We start from the raw sequence: 25,316 nt of genomic DNA, 5'->3' as shown, positions 1-25,316 counted from the left end.
CCGGCTGAGCCATCTCTGAGAAAGTTTAGCGGCTAAAATGTTACGCATCACTTATGCCATTATACGGACGGAACCAGCTATTTGATCTTCGAACTTGATCAGTTGTCTAATAGTGGTTTTTAAACGAACCTATGCTTACTAGAATCGGCTCATCCATCTCCGAGAAATTTCAACGGTAAAAAAATTTAGAAATGGGCAAACTCACATGTTACTTACACAGATATTTTTTTTTAATCTCGTTGAGCTGAGTCGAATGGTATATAACACTTTCTGTATTCGAGGCTCCGCTCGAAAGTTATTTTTTTCAGCAATTCTATTACCTTGTTACATGTTAAATGTTAAAAACGGTCATTTGCAACACACAAAATTTGGCTAACCTCTAAATGACCAAACCATCGGCCAGAAAAAAAACGAAAACACGTTCTAGCGGTTCTAACGGATGAAAAAACATAATTATTTCGAAATATTTTAAGAACTATCGTTTAACAGAATTAATTCAAATGTTTTGCATAACACAAAGCATCAGTCGAACAACATTTTGTGATTTTTGCCTTTCTCATCTATAAAGACTATGCAATCACTGTGAACATCGACTTTTTAACCGAGGCCCGGAGGGCCGAATGTCATATATCATTCGACGAACTGAGCAAATGTCTGTGTGTGTGTGTGGCCGTCCGTGTGTGTGTATGTGTGTGTGTATGTATGTAACAAAAATATGCACTCACTTTTCTCAGAGATGGCTAAACCGTTTTTCACAAACTAACATTCAAATAAATGGTATTATGGTCCCATAGTTTGCTATTGAATTTCATTTGAATGTGACTTCCTGTTTCGGAGTTATATGGTAATGTGTGAAAATTTGGAAAAAGTTTACACTCAATTATCTCTGGAACAACTCAACCGATTTTCGCAATCTAAGATTCAAATGAAAGGTCCTACAATATCCTGGAACATTTTATCTGGATCTGACTTCCGGTTCCGGAACTAAAGCGTTATAAGTGGAAAATTACCAATTTTATTAGTATTTTTCCACGAGCGATGGTTAAAAACAGATACAAATCCCATAAAACTGTCTGATACATTCTTCTAGTTTGCAGAGCTTGTTAGTTTGTGGGCATGAAAACTTAATTCGGCACTACTGCTCCCCTCTTTTCCTGTACCGATAGCACCGAAAGTGGAGAAGAAAAACTCCTAAAACTAAATTCATTTTGATTTCTCTGCGATGCTTGAACCGATTTTCACAAATCTTGATTTGAATTAAAGTTCATACTGTCTTTAAAGCTACTGTGATATTTCATCCGGATCCGACTTCCGGATCCGACTTCCGGCTCCGCAGTTACAGGGCGATGAGTGTCAAAGTTTTCAAATCACCATATAGAGTGACAATATGTACAACACCGAAAGAAGAAGAAAACACAAAACGAACAAGGTGTGCTTTGTTCTATTTCGTACACGTTGTGTAGTGATGTCAATAATAATAATAAACTTAGGGGAAAGTCTTATAAACAAAAACTAGCCAAAATGCCCCCTTTCCTTCCTTAAGCATTGAAGACTTTTCTGAACCAAAGTTTTATCACTAATACTATCTTTTCGTAGGATATTTCTGCTATGCAAGTTTGATGGTTGTCGTGAGCAGGAAAGTATGAAAAAACTAAAAATTTCATTTGGCAGCTTTTCGATGTAAAGTTTTGCTTCGACTAAATAGATGTTTTATCCGCCATTTCTTTAACATACTGATTATCTCAAAACAGTAACTTTATGGACATTTCAAGAAGCATAATGCATTATTGTTGTGGGATAAAATGTCTTTTGTTGTGTGTCATGCCACTGATTTGTTGTGAGGCATATTTTACGCCTGCTGGGGCATTATGTCTGAGGCGAGCGAAAAAAACTAAGAATGTGACCGTTTTGGAAAATGTGTTTATATCAATCAATTCTCATCTTTTCTATTGGAGTCATTGAAAATTATGTTCCTCATCCGTATTGCAATGAAATACTTACATTCTCGAGGAAAATATATCAATACACTTGGAAATATCTCAATGTTTTCTTAAAGGGGCATATTATAACACTTTACCCTACTACATGTTTTATGCTGCTGATTCACGCTGTTTAGCTTGACTTACATATGCAGAAGTAACAGAAACGCAGGTTCATTTCGTTTGTTAGATTTCGTTTAATTAGTTTAATCGAAATAGAGCATGAGATAGTAAGTATAGGTTTAACTACGTTCAAAACTGTTCCATTTTGTAGGTCATATTTGTTGGTAGCAAGCGAACCAACTTCGGCTGTTCCGTTTATCTGAAGAATTCGGAAGAATTGGAAATAGAGATTAAAAACTGCAAAAAGGATCTCACTCACTTTTCTTGGAGATGGCCAAATCGATTTTCACGAACTTATAGGTTCAAAAGAAAAGTCTTACAGTTTCATACGGAATTCCTTCATTTGTTGTGGATACTACTTTCGGTTCCGGAACTACAGGGTAAACAGGATTTATAGAGTTCGTGAGATTAGGTCCAAACATATTATCTTATTTCTATTCAATAAACAGTTGATTTTGCGAGTTTCACGATTATATTTATGATATAATGAGTAATATGAGAAAAGCATCATTACACCACTAAGTGGATTAAAATAGGTTTTTTCGACTTGATTTTTGAAGACGCCTCTTAGGAATCGTGATTTGCGGTGTCCACTGTATCTCAGCGTAGACTTATCAGAAGTCAACAAATCAAAGAAGCAGATGTTTTTCTAAATTCAAATGTTTTGCATGATAAAAAGCATCATTCGAACAATATTTTGTAATTTCTAGACCCCAACACTTCTGTTTGATTTTTTTTTAAATAATATTTTGAATTGTTGGTGGTTGTTCAAAGGGAAAACTGCGCCATTTTGTAGCTATAAAACCTCCCCGAAGTAACAAACAACAAAAAGGAAAACGTTGTGGTCTGGTTTTTTATATGTAGAAAGTGTGTGCAAAATTTGAAAACAAAAATTGGTGCAGTAGTTTTTGAATGACGATGGACAAAAATTTGACAGAACATTTTTTAAAGTTTTTGTCTATAAAATCAATGGAAACAATTTATTACTCAAAGAAGCCCGTAGGGTCGAACATTTTCACAAAATCATATTTTTTCTTTCGTATTCTTTTATAATGAAACATTTCAAGAATGTTTTGTCAACTTTTTAAGTCGATCGAAGCAGAAATCTTGGACCTGTGTGCTGAGCTCCATGAGACAAGCAAAGATAAATGCCCATAACTTGCCGAGTTTTGCTCCGATAGGCTTGAAAATTTCACAGAATATTCTTGAAATGTTTTACTATGAGAAAATACAAAGAAAATAATAAATGATTTTTCAAAAGTGTTAGACCCTACCCGCCCCTTAAAGTCAAAACTATGATTTGCACGATAAAAACTACGATTTTCACGAGAAAAAAAATCATTTTATTTTTATGAAGGGCGCGTAGGGTGTAACACCTCTAAAAAATCATATTTTGTTGCATTTTTAAAAAAAAAAACATTTCAAACATGTTTTGTCAAGTCAATCGAAGTAGAACCCTTGGGCTTCAGTTCGCTTTCACATCTCATCCAAGTCAGTCGATATAACAAAACCGCTTACGTTCGGGACGAAAGAAACCAAGTACAGTATTGTGTAGTGAACAATAGAACGACCTCGAAATGAGTGAACCAAACTAACAAAAGCTACTGCCGACACGAAAGAACACAATTGTTGTTGACTTCAGGCAGTGCAAAATTCGACCTTCGATACGAGAACTTGAAGGTTTGCTTAAGGAGCAAATGCATCTTGACATTAAACGTGTACATTTACTTCAATGCAATAAGACGAAAAATGTTGTTTACATCCAGTTTTATAAAGAGTTGGATGCAATTCAATTCGCAAAAGACAATAACAATGTGCACTATGTGGAACACGAGAATATTAAGTACAACATTCCAATATATATGGAATATAGTGCTATAGAAGTGCGTGTGCATGATCTTCCCTCAAGCGTCACCGATTCATATATTCGCAAAAAATATTTCTTTTCGAAAAAGAAAAGTGGAAGAATTTTTCCCCGGTATCTAAATGGCGTGCGTTTATTACGCATACACTTGAAGAAGGCTATACCTTCTTATGTGATTTTCGGTCAAGATACAAGAATTCCGTGCAAATCACTTGTTATCTATGACAATCAAATGGCCACATGTCAATATTGCCAAAAAGATGTTCACTACGGTAAGCCATGTGATAAACTGGACAAGGAGACAACTACACCAAAGGACAACGGTGCTTCCTTCACACCAACCAGCAACTGCAACCAATGTACACCAAGGCGCATCTACAACAACTCTCAACGAGCCCAAGACTACGATCATCAAGGAAAACGAAAAGAAAACGGAAATCACACACAACACCGACGATGAAGCAATGGACGCTGAGATAAGCCGCGGACAAAGTGACCCCCGATCCTCGTTGGATGGAAATGAAAACTCATCTTTCCCTAGAAAAAAGGTGACAACGAGATCCAATAGCAAAAAAAAATTAAGTCACAAAAATGTAAGCCAATTGGCCACGCAAAAAGGCCAGAATAAAAATTTTATTATATAAAAAAAACCCTTGGGCTTGTGCGCCGACCTCTTCGCAGTATGAGATAAGAAAAGCTAAAGGTCCATGAAAAGTTATACTACTAGAAAATACAAAGAAAAAAGAAATGAAAAAATGAGCTCCTTTTTGCAAAAATAGAAAAAATAGCTCTTTTCAAAAGACCGACAAGATCGATTTTGGAAAAACAGAGTAAAAAAAGTAGAAAAAGTGCGAAAATGATGTGGCGCGAAATTCGTCAATAACGAGTCTAATCCTATTGAAATCGATGACCTTTCCCGATCTTTGCGAGCTGAGTCGAGCTAAGGTCTCCGGACACCCGGTCCAAAGTAGATTTTCCAGTAATTCCATATTAATTTCCTTTATATATATATATTTTTTTTTTAATAACTATTTATTGGAATATGAGTTAAAATTAAATTATTAAGATTTAAATTGGGTGTTCAGCCACAAGTGGTGACTTTTCAGCCCTGTTATATATATATATGATTTGGTTATTACCATGAAGACATCATTTGTTTCTGCAATTCTGAGATTTTTGTGTAGGGAAAATTCTAAACCTACTTGTATTGTGTAATGGGGAAAAGGAACTTATATACTAACTTACTAACTAATACAGAGAGCGAATCGATTCAATTGAAGATTGCATCGATTTTTGTCGGAATTTGCTTATAATATTATGTGACATTACATCTAATGGTTCTATATTTGTGAGTCTGTGTAACTCATTTGTACTAAACCAGGGAGGACGCTTCAGAATCATTTTCAGAATTTTATTCTGAATCCTTTGAAGCGTTTTCTTCCTAGTGGAACAACATCTTGACCAAATTGGTACCGCATAAAGCATGGCTGGTCTGAAAATTTGTTTATAAATTAACAATTTGTTTTTTAGACAGAGCTTAGAATTTCTGTTTATAAGAGGATATAAACATTTAATATATTTATTACACTTTGCCTGGATTCCTTCAATGTGATCCTTGAAAGTGAGTTTTTTGTCATACGTTAAACCTAAGTATTTAGCTTGATCAGACCATGTCAATTCCAAGGAATTTAATTTGAGAATGTGATTATTGTTTGGTTTAAGAAAAGAAGCCCTTTGCTTATGAGGAAAGATAATTAATTACGTTTTTGCTGCATTTGGTTTAATTTTCCATTTTGACAGATAATCACTGAAAATATTTAAACTTCTTTGTAGGCGACTGCAGATCACTCTTAGATTTCTACCCGTGGCTAACAGACTTGTGTCGTCACAGAATAGCGATTTCTGACAACCAACGGGTAGATTTGGAAGATCAGAAGTGAAGATATTATACAAGATTGGAGCTACACTCGAACCCTGCGGAACACCGGCTCGTACGGGTAGCAATTCAGATTTACAATTCTGATAGCTAACCTGAAGAGTACGATCAGTTAAATAATTTTGAATCATTTTTATCAAATAAATAGGAAACTGGAAATCAGACATTTTTGCTATTAAACCTTTGTGCCAAACACTGTCGAATGCTTTTTCTATGTCTAGAAGAGAAACTCCAGTGGATAACCCAGAAGATTTATTTGATTTTATCATGTTCGTTACTCTGACAAGTTGATGAGTAGTTGAATATTCATGACGAAATCCAAACTGCTCTGGTAAAAAAATTGAATTCTCATTTATATGAGTCATCATTCTCAACAAGATAATTTTTTCAAAAAGTTTACTGATAGAAGAAAGTAAGCTAATTGGTCGATAACTTGATGTTTCTGCTGGGTTTTTATCAGGTTTGAGGATAGGAATTACTTTAGCGTTTTTCCTTTTTTTTGGGAAGTAAGCTAATGAAAAACACTTGTTGGAAATTTTAACCAGGAGTCTCAAGGCAACATCGGGAAGATTTTTAATAAGAATATTAAAAATTCCATCATTACCAGGAGCCTTCATGTTTTTAAGTTTTCTAATAATTGATTTAATTTCATCAAAATTCGTCTCAATAATGTCATCGTGTGATAACACTTGGGTTGAAATATGATCATATTTCAGTGAGACTTCATTTTCAATAGGACTCACAACGTTTAACTTAAAATTGTGGACACTCTCGAACTGCTGAGCAAGTTTTTGAGCTTTTTCACCATTTGTAAGAAGTACTTGATTTCCTTCCTTGAGAGCAGGAATTGGTTTCTGAGGTTTCTTAAGAACCTTAGAAAGTTTCCAGAAAGGTTTAGAATATGGTTTAATTTGTTCAACTTCATTAGCGAAATTTTCATTTCGCAAAAGAGTAAATCTATGTTTAATTTCTTTTTGTAAATCCTTAACTATGTTTTTCATAGCAGGATCACGAGAACGTTGATATTGTCGTCGACGAACATTCTTCAACCGAATGAGCAGTTGAAGATTGTCATCGATGATAGGAGAATTTAATTTAGTTTGAGCTTTGGGAACTGAAAGATTTATAGCTTCGATAATATAATGATTCAAATTATCAATTGCTGTGTCGATGTCCGCAGAATTTTCTAAAATAGTTTCATGATCCACATGATTTTCAATGTGAGATCTGTAATCCAACCAATTGGCTCTATGAGAGTTGAAAATAGAACTACTTGGATTAATTATAGCTTCGTTGGAAAGTCTGAATGTTACTGGAAGATGATCTGAGTCAAAGTCAGCATGAGTAATCGGTTCACTACAAATGTGACTTTGATCTGTTAGAACCAGATCAATTGTAGACGGGTTTTTCACGGAAGAGAAACAAGTAGGATTACTGGGATGAAGAACTGTGAAGTAACCAGCTGAGAATTGATTATGAAGTATTTTACCATTGCTGTTATTTTCCCTACAATTCCACTGGACATGCTTAGCATTTAAGTCCCCTATTACGAAAAATTTCGATCGATATCTTGTAAGTTTTTGCAAAACGCCTTTAAAGAAATTTAATTGTTCGCCGTGCATTGGAATGGCAAATATGCTCCAGCGATGAAATAAATTCCATGAATGGTTTCAACTTCGATTCCCAAGCTTTCAATAACTTTAGTATTGAAAGAAGGTAAAATTCGATGTTTAATTTGGACAAAAATGGCAACTCCACCACCCATTCCAGTAAACCTGTCAAATCGATGAACCACATAATGTGGATTACTTTTCAATTTTACATTTGGTTTAAGAAAAGTTTCTGTCACAATGGCAATATGAATTTTGTGAACTTTGAGAAAATTATAAAATTCATCTTCACTCGATTTCAAAGATCGAGCATTCCAATTTAAAATATTCAAATAATTATTTAACATCACTGTTAAATTTTAAATTCATTATAATATTATTTGCAAATTTCCATCCGATTTGAAATGCTCCAAATGTGATGAAGTCGAATTCATTTGGATGATCATTTGAAAAAGTTGATCTTGTAGGTAGATCATTTTATTTTCAGTTATATCGCCTAAATCGACTTCATTTAAAGAAGCGAATGGCATTGAAGGAATATTTGTAGGTAGACTGCCATTAGAAGAAGATGATTTGGCCGGTCTACCTATTAATAAATTCTTTTCGTTAGAAGAAGAACTGCAAGGTCCTGTGTTTTGATTATTTACATTAGAAGAAATAGGTGATAGATTTCTACCTAATATACCAGCATAACTGACATTAGAAGAAGATGATGACGAGGTCGATCTACCTGTCAATAAATTGTTTTCGTTAGAAGACGAATTGGCAGGCGTACCTGTTTTTTGTTTCGAAGAAATCAGTGCCTTAGAAGTATTAGGCGTGGCATTTATAACGGTTTTTTGATTTTCAGGTATGTTCTGTAAATTTAAGGTCGTTGATTTGACTTGTTGTCGAAGCGAACGAGCGTTTAAAATTTTTTCCCTGACAGGACATTTCAAATAATTGGATTTATGATTTCCATTGCAATTTGAACATGAAAATTTATCAGTGGTTTCATTCATTGGACAAACGTCTTTCGAATGCGATTTACCACAATTCAAACACCGTATATCCATATGACAATTTTTGGTTCCATGACCGAAGCCTTGGCAACGACGACATTGCGTTAAGTTTGCAATACGATTATGCCGTTTATAATGTTCCCAATGAATTTTAATGTGGGAAATGAAACGTACTTTTTCTAAAGTTTTCAAATTGTTTACATCACTTCGATTGAAGTGTATTAGGTAAAGTTCATGGGAAATTCCAGAGCGTGGTTTAGAAGTACCATTCGCTCTTTTTTTCATAAGTATTACTTGGGAAGGGGCAAAACCAAGCAATTCTTTTAGTTCATTTCTAATTTGAATGAATAAAATTTATGAAGTTTCTCGGTCAAATATCGAATAAGACGTTCGTAATCTTCCAATCCATCCACCAAGACTCGACATTCTCCTCTTCGTCCGATTTGAAATGAGACTTTTACTTCCGGGAGAAAAGTAGAAAGCTCAGTACGGAATGCTTTGAAGTCGGAGATCATCACCGTCACTGGTGGCATAGATTGATGTTTCTTCCCAGAACGACAAGCGTCCATTTTGGGAATTTTTGAAGAATTTTCTTCTATGTCGCTACAATCGGATTCAGGAAGAATCTCGTAAATATTGTTAGACGGCATAGGATCAACGGGAGGGAAATCCGTCCGTTGTCTTTTATTTTTACATTCAGATTCTATAAGATCGTGAATGTTATTAGAAAAATGTTGAATAACGGATTGTGATTTATTCCGTATTGAATTATTTTTAGCCTTAGGCTTGTTGCCTTTCCGGTTGGACGCAGGCATTTTTGAAATTATTGAAATTTCAAATTAAATTAACTAGGCTAAATTAGTCTTCGATTAGACTCCTAGCTAGCCTTAAAAAAGGCTGATTAATTTCTTAGTCACTCTAATATCACTCTTTGTATCACTTAGTCACTCTAATATCACTCTTTGTATCACTTAGTCACTTAGTTAGTGATTCAGGTAGCCTTGAAAAAGACTGAAGCCTTGAATCAATGAAACTCTAGGTAGCCAGAAAAAAATTCCAGGAGCCAAGAGCTATACGCGTGCGGTGCGAACGACTGTTCAACACCGACTGACCTTTATATTTAAATTTTCATTGTATTATATTATATCATGACATTTTTCGAAGAGACTCAGAATATTAATTTTTCAAAGAGATAGAACAAAAAAAAGTAATGCAATGCCATGTTCTATTGCTACAGGTTGCTCGATTGTAACAATGACACCTCATTGTAGTGTTTTATTTTCCGTTTAGAGTTTGTGTCATTGCTGAGTTGTAACGTTTCATTACCGGTTTGTGATGTGTTACTAATAATTTCAACACCTTTCTATTCAAAAATGAATTGAAAATTCTTTGAACGAAATGGGTGTGAATTTTTCAACTAAAAGTTTACATTTTGTACGTAAAAAATCATTTTCGCTTTGGCTATTGTGCCTAAGCAGAACAAGTTAGTCGAATGCTGTGTGATATCTAGCCAAACTACACACCTAGTCAGTAATAGTTCAAAATCAATCAAAACAGGTTACGTATATCGTAACCTTACCAGTAATATTTTTGCTTTATTCCAAAACCCAAACCCAGCAGAGAGTCTCACGTCGCTACCTGAAGACTACAAAACCTCAGCTCACATAATATAAATAATATCCTCACACGCACAAATGTACGCGACGTCCTCCTGCTTAACTCTCGTTTGCGATGTGCCAATTTCTCCCAGCCAATCAATCCCAGTGAACGAACGGATGAACGCGACAGCCCATCTCGTGCCAGTGAATGATGATTTATCCCCGGCATACCCACCAGGTGATTTTGCTGAAGAAACTCGCGCCCTGCGCCAAGTCTCCGGTGCGTAGTGTTGGAAAATCAGTGTCGCAGTGTGACGAAAACGATTTATCATTTTCACACTGTTCATCATTCGCATGCTTGGGCCTGCCGGTTCGTTGCTAAATGTTTAGCGAATTCTATGGCTTTTTGTTTCAAGTTGGGACTACAGTTATCTTTCTGTTGACGTCGATCAATCTTCAACAACGAGGGAGAAATCAATGAAATAAATCTTGATTTGAAATAATTTGATATTGAATCAGTATGAAAGTGACGAATTAATGTTTCTGATTCATTTGGAATCTTGTCGGATATCATTTAAGTTTTTGGGGGCATATGAAGTGCTGAAAACTCGCTGAATATAATTCTTGATTCTGTAATGAAATATAGTTTCAAAATGTTCAAATCACTGAATTTCGTTTACTGAAAATCAGATCAGTCCGTCGAATGATGACACCAAATCAAGAAGAAAAACTATATTTAGAACTCACACGATAAAGGTATTCATGGTTTTGACCGGTTAAACGTACTCTGAGCTAGTAATAAACTTTAACGATCACTATAACTAACATCTTTTAGTTGCCGCTGATGACTATTATCACTGTTCAGATTGATGCTGATTGGGTCGCTGTTTTGCTCCAGCCTCACGGAGCACGTATATGACTGTTTACAGATTAGATCAGGTGATTTAGAGACAGCGCAAAACATCCCTGCCCGGTTCCGTTGGTTGAGGACCTAGGAAACGATTATTAGTAGATTCCCATCGGACACACCATCAACGTTCAAGCTGTCTGTCGCGACTTCGCGAGACATGAACCGAAACTAATGCAAACTGACCTTGCGTTGATTTGTGCTAACCTGCTAGTGAATTATTTAAATGCTAATTAGAGACGAACGTGCGCCTCGGAAGATTCCGTGATTGTTGCTAATGTTGGCAGCATTCCCAGTAATGTACGTGCTGAGTAAGAGGTTCTTAGACTATAGGTGAGCTGAAATAGTTCACACCTTAGCGCTCTGGTTATTTTCGTGTCTCGCAGCAGGCTAAAAATTACCGTAAAAAGAAGTAACTTTGCAACGCCGGTGATTGTCTATACTGTGAGAACCAACTTTGGAACAAAAGCCCGGAGGGACGAGTGTCATATACCACTCGACTCAGTTTCTCGAGTACACAAAATGTCTGTATGTGTATATAAAACATGTACACTAGATTTCCTCGGAGATGGTCGAACCAATTTTCATAAGATTAGATTCAAATGAAAAATCTCTTGGTCCATTGGTCGATGTCTATTCGTGTCGATGTCTATTCGTGTGATTTGTGTGAATGCGATTACGGCACTTCATATCATCTGATATGTAACTGTCCCGCATTGACACAACTACGTAACCGGGTTTTTGGTTCTTCGTGCATGGTTGAGCCTGTGTATGCGGAGCTAAAATTAAAGGATATTCTATCGTTTCTCACCCAAAGTGGGAAGGAGCTATAGTCAGAGGGGTTCATCTTTTTTCTTGGTGTGAATGAATTTTTTCTGTACAAACATTGAAAGATTTTGGCAGATTGTTTGGCAGCTCTTATGGGGTGCTGAATTTACTCATACCTTATGATCAAAAAAGAACCGGAATTTTCATTTTAAAATTCCCGCGCTTGTCCAATCGGTAAACTTATATTCTCTCAACGTTGGCAACACTTTTATACACATTCTGTCAAATTTTGTCGCATATCGTACGATTAGTTTTTGTTTGGCGTCTATACAAAGAAGTTGAAAATTTTTGTGTGGCGATTTTTATAATGGATGAAAATTTAGAACAACGTGCGTGCATCAAATTTTGTGTTGCAAATAGATTTAAGTGTTCCGAAACGTTGAAAATGTTAGAAAAGGCCTTTAGTGAATCGTGTCTAGGAAAAACACAGGCATACGAGTGGTATAAACGCTTCAAAGGTGGCCGTATAAGCTTGGATCATGATGAGATCCCTGGCCGCCCAACAACATCTGTTACTGAAGAAAACATTGAATCGGCGAAGCAAATCGTGTTGCAAAATTGTTCTGTACCGATTAGAGAGACTTATGGATCAGCCGAACACATTTCAACTGATGTTTTGGATTTGAAACGCGTCGCTTCTCGGCTGGTGCCAAAAAAGCTGAATTTCACGATAATGCGCCGGCTCACACAGCGTTGGTTGAGTCGCAGTTTTTGGACAAAAACTCAACCAATATCATCAACCAAGCACCGTACTGTCCCCGTGTGACTTTTTCCTTTTCCCCAGACTCAAATTGCCATTGCGGGGAATTTTCCTATACACGTTTTGAGACCATAGAGACCAGAATTCGTTGCGTGAACTAAAGACCATACCTTCGGCGGCCTATAAAACTTGTATGGAAAATTGGATCAAGCTTTGGCATGCATGTATTGCTGCAGGAGGAGAGTACTTTGAAGGCGATAATAAAGAAATTTATTAAAAATTGAAATTTTGCGTTTTACCTATTTTTATATATATAAAAAATAGGTATAGAATTCGCTCAAACTTTCGAAAATTTTTCCGAGGCCCGGAGGGCCGAATGGCATATACCAATCGATTCAGCTCGACGAACTGAGCAAATGTCTGTGTGTGTGTGTGTATGTGTGTGTGTCCGTATGTGTGTTGTCAACTAAGAGGTCGAGATCTCAGAGATGGCTGGACCGATTTTCATCAAACTAGTCGCAAATGAAAGGTCTCCCCGTCACCCAAAACGCTATTGAATGGTTTTGAGATCGGATGTTTACTTTTTGAGTTATACAAAGTTTTATGTCAAAATTTTCAGTTTTTTGACAGTATCTGTCACAATTAACCTTGAAAACAGAATATGTTTTCAGACTTAGATTCCGCACGGTAATACCTATCCAACAAGCCATAGATTGTTAAAATCCGTCCATTTTTAACGGAGATATCGAAATTTTTCTGTAAGCGACTTTTCCCCCTATTCCAGCAGTAGGAGTTTTGAGCGCTGTATGACAAAGAAATGCTTGGGAGCAACGGAAAACACGATTTTTTATACTGTTACATACAATTGTTTCTAAGAACCAAAAGGATTGTGTACAGCATTCTTTTTCGTGACATTTAGCCTCGGACGATTTTGGCACGGCTCGTTTTTGGCAACATAATCGTTCGAATATGACATATATAAACCAGATGATGGCAGAATTTTTTTTAATTATTTTGTTTTAAACTACTTACAGCAATAAATGCTGGAACAACATAACATCCATATACCATTCGAATCAGTTCGTCGAGATCAGCAAATGCGTGTGTGACAAATAACTTCAATTAATTTTCTCGGAAAATTTCTTTTCTACAAATTCAGATTCATACGAAAAGTCGTATGCTCCCAAACAAAGTTCCTGCATTATGTTTGGTTCCGACCTCTGGTTTCGGAACTACAGGATGATATGTGAAACGAAATCGAAATTGTGTAACTCATTTTTCTTGAAGATGGCTGAACCGATCTAAGATGCAAATGAAATCTAAGAATCATCTAAGATTCAAATGAAAAGTTTCAAAGTTCTATAAAACATCTTGCTTTTCAGTCAGATCCAACTTCCGGTTTCGGGGATTGTATAAAAATGTCTATTCCACATAATTTAATCAGGTTTATCGGATTAGCAGATTTGGATAGTCGATAAAAAAATTAACTTTTTTCAGTTTTAGTGGTATTCAGTTGTCGATCAGAAGGCACCTAAAAATTTAATTCGTGCTATGATCTCTCAAAGATGTCTTAACTGATTTTCAAATATTTTGAAACAAATGTAAACTGTACAGCTACTCAGGTGAATTTATCTGACTTCGGCCATTCCGCTTTTAGAATTCCGGTTCCAGTATAAAATCGTTTCTCAAAGCTCAATCGTTTTCTCAAAAAAAGCCTAATCAAATTTCAGAAACAAAAATTTTAATTAAAACAAACTTATATACAAAAATTAATTATTTTATCCAATTATGACTTCCGGTTCTCGAATTACATGATGATGAATTTTTAAAATTCAAACCGATATAGAAGATGACAATCCCGAAAAGCTTCAAAGTTGAACTCAAAACTGTTGTAATTTATTCGTCATATGGCCATACGAATCGGTTTGGGTTATGCTGGTTCCTGAATACCGGCTCTGGAAGTACCTTAAATTACCGTAAACTCTAGAGTGGAACTTACATATCATGGCATGTTTAATCGATTATCACACTTCTAGATTCAAATTCGATCCGATTTGCAGTTTCGACATTACAGACATTACAGTAATGAGTGATTAAAATCTCAAATTGTCGCTTAAAACGAGGGTCATTAAAATAATGTCATGAAAACTTAAACACCGAAGAATATTCATGCAAAAAACACATGCGGATTGATAAAAATAGGTATCATCTCACTGCTAGGTGGATTAAACACGTTTTTTAATAAAATTCCGGTTCTTTTTTGATCATAAGGTACATACTGCGAATCGTTCTTCATTCTTCCGAGAATTCAGAATTTTTTTCGCTTTTAAAAAAAATTTAAATCCTCTCGGGGGTTGGAGGTTTTATTAACTGTACATTTTAGCACTTGCAGATCACTCAGCATCATTTCGGAGATGCAGAACGTTTTGTTTATTTATGTTTTGTGCTGTTTTCTCACCTCACCCACTTCTCAATTCCCTTCCATGTTTCTTTTACCCTTCCCTTCCCATAAAGAAATTGATAAGAATCCACTGCAAGGCACAAATCTTCAAATAACTAGGGGAACGTGAAACTTGAACCAATTAGTTCTGATTCCTGATTCAGTTCATATATAAGATGCATAGTTGGAAACGTCATGCCAAAGATTTTGGCCTTTAACAATTAATGAACATTTTCGCTATATGCGGAAATATCAATTATAATAGCAGTTTGGTTATACATTAAATGTCTAAACTGAATTAAATGAACAAAAACCAAGTATTATCGTTTATGTAGAATATTTGAAAATATAACTTTTATATAACCTGTGATACAAACAATGTGGTGTGGTGAACTACTGGCAAATATATCGAAAATACTTGAATGTTCTCTTGTCTTCAATCGTTCTTTTGAAGGAGAACCCATGTTTGCTACTAAACTCGGGCATAAAGGGCAACGGCTTCCTATTTCATCTTAACTCCTATTTCCATCTCCTCTCTTCACCTCATTACTTTGAACATGAATAAAATCTTACAACGTACCTGAATAAAACTGTAGATTTTTTTAAAATAATTATTTGTGCAATTGTAACACTTTCTCATCGGTGAAATAACCATTGCGGCAAATCCAGTAGCACTGGTTTCTTTCCTCTATACGTCACCATAACACTGTAAAGTGTGTGTGTTTCATCGACTGTGCACAGAGGTGCCAGATGTTTTCATAGAAAATATGTATCTGCTCTATCTGTTTTCACTAATAAAATGAATCAGTTCAAATTGAGATGAAATTAAAGCACAATAGTGAACATAGCGGAAGCGTTCTTAGCTGATTTTTGCCTTTCTCATATAGAAAGGTTATGCAATCACTTGAAAAACCGACTAGTGAAAATTGTGTGTGTGTGTGTCAAATAATCTCACTAGGTTTTCTCGGAGATGGCTGAACCGATTTTGACAAACTAAGATTCAAATGAAAGGTCTCGTGGTCCCATACGGAATTCCTGAATTTCATCCGGATCCGACTTCCGGTTCCGGAATTATAGGGTAAAGTGTGTTCAATATTGTACACCGTCACTTAAACCGGCGAAACAAAAAACGTGAAAATTTTTCCGGCTCTCAAAACAACACAAATCGATAGTCATTATCAGTAGGCAACTGAACAAACCGATTCTGGCTATCCTTGTTCCCGGTATCCGGTTCCGAAAATACCGGAAATAGTGGTCATATATACCAAAATGGATCTTACTCACTTTTGTCAGCGATGGTTTGACCAATTTCCACAAACTAATATTCAAATGAAAGGTCACCCGGTCCCATACGGAATTCCTGAATTTCATCCGGATCCGACTTCCGAATCCGGAGTTATAGAGTGCGTACTAGAAGAGTTTGTGTGTCATGCTAGTTGGTGGCCGTACGAACCGACTTTGACTATACCGGTTCTCGGGTTCCGGTGCCGGAAGTGCATATAATAGTGAACCCATTTCGTTCTCTTATGGCTTACGCAATCAAAGCACTGTTTTATTCTGTATGTTATGCATAAACAATCACTTGGTTTCTTTCAAAAATCGAAGAGAAATTTTTTGAATAGAATACCACAATATTATATGTACATGAGAAAGGCATCATTACACCACTAGTTGGATTAAGACAGGTTTTTTAAACATTATTTAAATATACGAGGAATGTGAATAAATTCCCAATGTGGAGCATGGCGAATTAAGTAGAAATATGAAAAAATCGTAGTGATTTTAGTGGTTAAATCAGGTTTTTATGGCAACGTCCTTACAAATGAGATAAAATAGGGAGCCCTTACCCTACATGGTTAACAAGTTAGTCAATACATATCCATATAACCTCATGTTAGTCATTCATAATTGCTTATGTTTCATAGCTCTAGTGTAAGAGTAATCACTAACAATAGCGATTAAATTAGCATATATTCAAAGTTGGAAGGATTCAAAAATCCATTACGAGAGTCTTTTTTACAAACCAACATAACGAGTGGTAAGCCCACTGCGCTCAATCACTGAAAAAAGTTCTGGTTTCTATATGTCGGTTTTTCTTGTTATGCTTTGTGCGTCAGTTCGTTCAACTGAGGCGGATAAAATTCTGCGCGCATTTTATGACGCTACATTTTACCTTCATTGGCAAAACAATTTCTTCTGATAGGAGTTAGCTACGTTAATCCTGTCTCTGCGGTAGCTTTTTCGCAGACTAAAACAAATAATTGAACAATTAGTTGTTCTTGGCCAGCAGTAATAAAACGTGGCATCAACTTTGCAAACATTTTTTTTTCTATATGCAAGTTCTCATGCTGTGAGTATACTTATTTTTGAGGTTGTTACAGCAATCTCCTGCAACTTCACTTTTCCATTTTCCATTACCACTTCGAAAAGTAGAATCAATGAAAGCCCAATAACTGACACACTAATGAACTAGTTGTAGACTAACATTTTTAATTAGTAACGCCATCTTCCTGTCAGACCGGGAGCTTTTTGCCCGATGTGGTTCAACTACGATTAAACAAACAAGTTAATATCAACGAGCGTCTGCAAAAAACTCCAATTCCATTCTTTCGAAATCACACGCCGTGTTCTGTGTTGTTTTGGCTGGATTTGGCAATTATGGTAAAATAGATCAGGAGCGGTATATATGAAACGATAATCAAATTATACTGGTTGAATTTTCGCCACTTAGTGGGAAAACGCATCGAGACATGCAATTAAGAATATCATAACTAAAACTATTGAATAGTTTTCTGCATACCATTTTTCATGGTTGATGGTCTTCAGAAATCGTAGTTCGTATGCTTGATTCATTCATAAATTTCATCGTTCTGAACCATTGTCATTACTTGCAAACAATTGTCTGTATCCTTTATACAGAAGGACTACTACCAAAATATTGACATGTTCAAATCCCGAGAAGACACTTCCGAAACCGTTAAACAATCAACTTGGCTTACCACGGATCCTGCGAAATTATACAGTATGTACAACGTTGCCTTGCTACACGGTTATCAACCAATCCGAATCAGTAAAACCAATCTGTTGAATTCGTGAGACACCCCACACAGGTGCTCACCCCATGGCAGAGACTTCCCGGGCGGATGCTAAGTGACCGATTAGTGTTAAAATAAAACGGCACTCACCCACAGAGCTTTCGGGGGCCTTGGAAGCCAGGCTACTCATGATGCACCTGCCTAAGCCTGCATCGCTACACTTGCACTTCCCCGGGTGGGTGCCGGGTGCACTCGGTCGGGTGGCACCAACGACAACGGCCATGGTAGTGGGAAATTATTTATGAGTTTTATGATCGGGAAATACTTTTCTCACTGCATAGTGTAATAGTCAGCCCGGGTTGAACATGTCGGAGAATGCGCACACGCTGCCGTAAATCGCGCACAATAGGGGAAACAGATAATCGAGATGAAACCATCGTTAGCGAGTTAGCACAAGTGCTGCGGTTCCGGGCACCTCTCAATCCGTGGACCACGGATCACACGGACGAACTTCACCTCGCGAAAGCTCACGATCAACGCAAGGCCAGGAACACCCGCGGTGAGTTATGCTCGTGGGGTGAATAAATTCGGCGAGGACATTGTAATAAGCAATTTGGATTTCTCGGGTCCGATACAAATCATTCATTATTGCTAATTATATTGAAATAGTACAACGTACATTTGCAGCGTTTGTCAGCGCTTTGGATGCAAATTACCGTCGTCGGTTGGACTTGATCGTCGAATCAGGTTGGTACAATCACGTCAGATTATGATTTCCTTCATGGGCATATCAATTGTCATACTTGTTCGAAGGCGATGCTGTTCGGGAATTGATATGGGAACAATGTTCTATGGTAGATGAGGTGTTGCCATATGATGCTATGTGGTATGCCTTAGAATTCCAATTTACTTAAGAATTTGTCATCGTTTCCGTACTTTTTATGATCGATATTTTTGAAACTCAATTTTTTTTAATTGAAATTTGTTATGCTGATAGATACGCATAGATTTTGAACTACCTAAAGATTCTGATAATTTACGTTACGGGAAAGTAGTATTTTGAATTAGTGCCTTGTACTGAACAAGGAGTGTACACTAATTTTCCTACCTCTAACAACTAACTAGCAGTGCGCAAATTAAAGATGAAGATAAATGTTCCCTCCTCAAGCATTGTCCACGTCTTATGCCCGTGTAGGATAACAAGCCGAGGTACAAAGATAATCCTTCTTGAAATCCATAGCATGATTTCCACTCACAGTTCTTTTACGGATGTCAAAAAAGCAAAGCCTTGGTATTGCATTCCTTTTGTTGATTTTGGCCTTCAGTTTCAACAAACTTCACAGTCGATTTATAGTGTACAGAGCTATGGCAGAGCTGATGCTACGATCCTACTTACAATAAGAATCCTTCCAGGTCGAGGCTCGAGCGTACACCAACTGGCTTGTGATACCAGTGCTCAATGCATTGGACCGCCAGGCTCAGCGGATATCACAGCTATTATGAACGATCCAAGGTTAACAAATTTATTATTACACCACTCCCTGGTATTTTGTTTTCGTGTTTCCAACCAACAAAATTTTTGTATTTAACCGTTGTTAAGTAACCCTTGTTGCATAAATTTCAAACTAATGCGGAAGGTTTTGTCAAAGGTATTACAACATTTGGTAGATATTTTTACAAAAAAATAATTTATCAAAATATGGCAGTCAGTTGATACCTACAAATGATGAAAAATTAGGAGGAGGTTGAATTTTCGCAATCATTTTTTGAAAGATATTGCATCGCAAAAAACGACGTGCTGTGTTTGTGTAATGATGTAGGCCAATAATTAGGAGCTATTTCAAGTAAGGATTATGAAAATAAAAGCAAAACAATCTTTTATAATCTGGTATAGTTCAAATTATATTAAAATGATTGTGTTGTGGTAATCTCATTTTTTATGATGCAGGTGATTAAAATTATTATAAAGAACCTCTATTATACCATCTGACATGAATTCACTTTGGCTATTATCGTTGTAGTAAAGTTTTATATGACTTTGTTTAATAATGCTCCAACGCCAACTTCTATGGAACAAAACATCTATATTTTCGTACCAAAAATAGCAGCAATACACTGTGACCCGAGTTGAAGGGCGCTGGACCTTACAAGCCAGTTGTCGTATGTTCGAGCCCCGACCTGGAAGGATTCTTAGTGTCAATAGGATTGTAGTACTAGCCATGCAATGATTCTGTACGCCAGAGCCGTAGTGAGCATTTCTGTCGCCCGAGGCAAACTCAAACATAGTCGATTTATTAATTTTTAGTTGGTTTGACGTAAAGCCGCCATAACTAAGTTCAGTTTTGCAATGACTGAGCGGAAATATATATTGGAGAGACCAAATGACCAACTAAAAATTAATAAATCGTTAAAAACAATTGCGGTTTGATTTTCCGTAACAATCTGCTTCTGGTAGGAAGAGGCAGACAATCAATACTACCTTCATAAGGGTCTGTCTCTGACGATGTCCAGCCAGCGACTGGCACCATTAAAAAAGGTTACAAGCGATTATAAATACACTCTCCTACTCAATGCTTGATCGGAGAAATAGGTATAAAGCGAGAAGACTAGTGTTTGATGGACAGAGATGTTGGAAGTAAGGTATCGGTCGGGTGACGGCCAGGATGTAGACCATGTTCGATGTACGTGCTACTGTGTCTGACTAGCGTTTTAGAGTGACTAAAACAAGATTCAGAGTGGCGAAATGGTAGCGCGTATGCACGGAATGAATAAGAACGTAGGTTCGAGTCCTGTCTCTGAGCGTGTCTTTTTCCAATAAATCATCTTTTCTGTTAGTTTTTCATTCATTTGGTCTCTCCAATATATGTTTCCGCTCAGTCACTGCAAAACCAAAAGTAGTAGCCAATTTTTAACAAACAAAAACCTTCTGAATACTGTTATAAGATCATATTGCAGCCAAGTGAACAGTTTTCCATAAGGTTTATAAAGCAAAATGAAGAACCAGCATACCCCTGCGTTAAATCTGTTTTGAAAAGATTCAAAATTCATGAAAGTTATAAAACCTGTTTTACGATGAACATTCAAATTAATCCATATTAAAAATACATTAGATTTTATTTACGACTTTGAGGCATTTTCAGTATTAAAAAGAATTCTCTTTCATTTTAATCGTAAAAAAATAAGTATTATAACTAATGAATTTTTTATTTCATGCCAAATGTCTTAGAATTTTAAAATTCCCAGAGTCGTCTTTATTTTAAGGGGTTACACCACTGTAGAAAAAAAGAAAAGGACTTTTTTGGGGAATTATTTTGGGATTTAAAAATAATTACTAATCAATTCGTCTCAAAACATGATCACTATTTTGCACAATTAAACTACTATTGAATGCTGGATGACTTCATAATTAGTTATGTTCACTTGCCGCTTGTTTAATTAACGATTAAAAACTTAAAAAAATACCCGACAAGAAATTAAAGTCTTCAAAAATATGAGATGAAAGTTTTTCACTTAGTTCACGTGATTGTGATTTGTTTTCATCTCAATTGGTTTTGCAAAGTTGCCAAATTTTCTCAAAATGTTACCAAAAAATGGTTTTTCTTCTTCAAATTGTCATCTACAAGTATTTTTTTTGGTATCCGTGACATTATTGATATTTATATTTCAATGAAACTGTTTCGGCTTCGAATATTACCAGAAACAGCGCATTAAATACTAATGACATAACTAAATTTAAGAAATCTGTATAAAATTTGTACATTGATTTAAATCAGTATGTGAACGCAAAAATCTATAAAATACAGATAAATCTGTATAAATGGCATCTCTGGTTCTGCATTTTGTTTTCAGAAGGGCTAATGCCTGAATAGTACCAATTCTTTTTTGTGTTTTTTTTTTTAAGTTTGCCAAATTAACTGCACAGTAAAATTGTTTCTAATTTCTCTTGTATTGTATTTTTAAGAAGAATTCTGATATTTTGAACCTGAGGGTGTAATAGTGCAATGTATTTTTTTAAATGCTGTCCTCATTGCTAATAATTAGGATGAATAATAGACCAACGATAGGAGGAATGAAAATCCTTAGAGATGAAATTAGGAGCAATATAGTAAACATGTCAGTAGTGTTTTCAGCTGATTTTTAGAATACTATTTTGATTTTCAAGGAATGTGAATCAATTCTCAATGTGGAGCAAGGAGAATTAACCAGAAATATGAAAAATCCATATTGATTTTAATGGCTAAATCAGGTTTTCAAGGTAACGTCCTTATAAATGAGATGGAATAGGGAGCCCTTACCCAACTGTTTACAAATTAAAAAGATTACGGTAGTTTATACCAAACGAAAGTTTTTGATTTTATTCAAGTTTGAAACAAATTTTTTTGACAGAATCTTATTGTGATGTTTTTGAAAAAATAAGTAATATGAGAAAGGCATCATTGGTGTGCTAGGTGGATTAAAAAGGTTTTTATTTTTTGTTTACTGATACCCCATAGAACACAATAGAAACTTTCCGATATCGCTATGTTAGTAAAATGACACATCTTCAATTAAAGAAACGACTGATAATAAATTGGCATTTCTGTTAATAGCAAATAGTTATATTTATACAAAAAAGGGCAAGTAATGTTGAATGAAATTTTTATGAAGATCAGCCCAGTAACCTTTGAGTAATCCTTCCAGTAAGGTGATAAAAAGAGGTTTCGAGAAAAACGAGAAACGTTCGGAAATCTACCACGACATCACCACAACAAAGCACTGCGTGTGGAAACTGAAGCTCTATACTGCTACAGTACAGAAAGGGTTGTTAACTTTATTTCAAGTGCAACTTTCAGTATTGAATATTTGCGATATTGTTAGAAAGTTCGAATTCGCGCTGAAATCGCCTCAACCATCCAAATCCAACACAAATGTAAATAAGTTATTTGTTTATCAGATACGAAACGATTTTTTTATATTCTACGTTTTATTACATGTTCAGAAAAAATAAAACTCTTTTGTCTGGGAAGCAAATCCCACTTGTAACTGATGTAACCACTTCAAGTCTTAAAACTATCTCCTATCGACATACCAATTATGAAATAGCTATACCTAGATAACGTATTTTTTTTTAATTGTTATGAAGCATTGAGGTATTATATTTAGATACTCAGAAATTAAAAAGTATTCACATATCTGGAACTCTAGCGATTTGTTTTTTATTATATTATATTTTCTTTGATATTATTTTTTAAATCTTCCTCAAATAATAACAATTTGTAAATAACTTTTCCATTGATAAACGAATATCCGATGGAAAAAAGTAAACTTAGTCATCTTTTAACTATTAACTTCAAATTCGGAATAACGAGAACTGTCATCCCAATCTAAGATGATGATGATGATAATTATGATGATTGAAAGCAATGTCACGCCAACGGCAGCTGACGGCAATAAAAAAGGGACTTTTATCGCAATGGTTGCACCGAAAGGTTTAATCAATTATTTTGATAGCGAAACGTGTGAGGCATTGTTCATTTCTTTAGAGATAAGAAGGGCTCGAATTCAGTACACGCTTTGTGTCAATATTTAAACAACGGCCCTGAGGCAACGCAAATTAGTGTGCTTGATTAAGTGCAGGTGATCAAAATCTAAACACGATGTATCGTCTATTATATTTTGCTGTTGTGACAATTGCAATGGTTATTGCACAACCTAAGCGTAAGTGAACTTGCACAATGCGAACTACAACTGTAGTAATGTAAAATGATCAACTACAATATATTTTGTGCGACTAACACTCGGTGAATAGAAATAATTCTCTTATCACAAAAAAAAACTTTTTACAGAATCAAAAGACGATTCGACGGATCCAGTTCCATATGCACCGTTCCAGGCGTCATTCCGATCGGTACCAGGATTGATTCATGTTTGCAGTGGGTCAATTCTTTCGGGGCGTTGGATTCTAACGGCTGCACACTGCGTTCAGGGGCGCACTGTCACAACAACCAAAATTGTGGTTGGCAGTTACACTATCAATCCTCAAGGAGTGGAATACGACCCAGCAGAATTTCATATAAACCCTAACTTCGATCCGCTTTTTTACGAACATGACATTGCGTTGGTGAGAACTGCCACTGATATTGTGCTGAATGATGATGTTCGAGTTATTACATTACCTAGCAGCGTGGCTCCCGCTGGAGAACTGGTAGTTCTGACCGGGTGGAGATCCGATGTAAGAATGTTTTGTTACCAAAAAAAAGAATATCTCTTCTGATAAATTTTCTCACTAACCAAAACATGTAGATTGCAGAGGAAACTCCGAACGACATGCATATGGCTCGCAAGGTTACTTTGGATAATGACGAATGTGAAACAATTCACAAAGAGGGTGACTCACATGTGGAAATACATGTGACCAACGTGTGCGCTCGGCCAAGAATGACAGGATGTTACTGTATTATCGACGCAGGGGCTCCACTCGCCACGGAAGAACTGGAACTTGTTGGGGTATTTTCAATTTCAGCCGGTTGCGGGCGTGGACTTCCAGCGGCCTACACGCGTGTCCAAAGTTATCGTAGTTGGATCGCTACTGTTACCGGACTCTAATTGTGTTGAGCCAGAAAAAATACGATCCGTTTACAAAGATTTTCAGTCTAATCGAACCCACATGCCACTGTAGTTTTGAAAACATTAGATATATTGTTTCGGATTATTTTCAAACGGGAGAAAATGCTTTTTTTGCAACAGAAAAATGTACGCTATCCGTTCAATTTACTCAAAAACATGCGTTATTCCAAAGTCTCTCATAGGTATGTGGTCCACTTGAAGTGTTGTCCCAGGGATATCAATAGAATTGATAATCACAGCACCTGTTTTTGTATCTTCTCCGTCGGGTTTTCTACTTTTGTCAATACTACGGTTTGATTTGACATATCGAAAAATAAAACCAATTCAGCAGGCAAGGGCGGCGGAAAGAAGTATACTCCCATACTGAACTCCACTCCTGGAAAATGTCTGAGTGTGTAATCCCACACCTGGAAAAGTGTTTGTTTATCACATTCCGTTGACAACCACACCCTTTCTTCCCACCAACTTACCAACAACATCACTCTAAAAAAATTTGAATTTTACGGGTGACTTAATCCCTCATACGATGTAATTCATAAAGACCTAATTTGTCAAATGACGGAATATTTTATTTGTAATGACTTAATGTTAGATGAGTTTGAATTTTACTGGTTTCGACTGTAACTTGCGTTCTACTAGCAGGTGCGACTGTATGAATTTAGATGCACCTTTTACCGACCAAGCAGATG

The 25,316-nt window shown here is 36.1% G+C and overlaps 1 protein-coding gene across 1 annotated transcript; it reads left to right on the top strand.

Annotated features, from left to right (window-relative positions):
* The first annotated feature begins 23,601 nt into the window (after window positions 1-23,601).
* On the top strand, window positions 23,602-25,011 carry LOC131437769 (chymotrypsin-2-like). The gene is made up of 3 exons (XM_058607326.1): window positions 23,602-23,718; window positions 23,847-24,232; window positions 24,304-25,011. Exons 1-3 carry the CDS (start codon window positions 23,658-23,660, stop codon window positions 24,604-24,606), a joined length of 750 nt encoding a protein of 249 aa, XP_058463309.1. The 5' UTR covers window positions 23,602-23,657; the 3' UTR covers window positions 24,607-25,011.
* The last annotated feature ends 305 nt before the right edge of the window (window positions 25,012-25,316 follow it).

The sequence above is a fragment of the Malaya genurostris genome, chromosome 3 (assembly GCF_030247185.1).
Source record: "Malaya genurostris strain Urasoe2022 chromosome 3, Malgen_1.1, whole genome shotgun sequence".
Taxonomy (NCBI): Eukaryota; Metazoa; Arthropoda; class Insecta; order Diptera; family Culicidae; genus Malaya; species Malaya genurostris.
The sequence above is the reverse complement of the archived record's forward strand: the minus strand, read 5'-3'. Positions and strand labels throughout refer to the sequence as shown.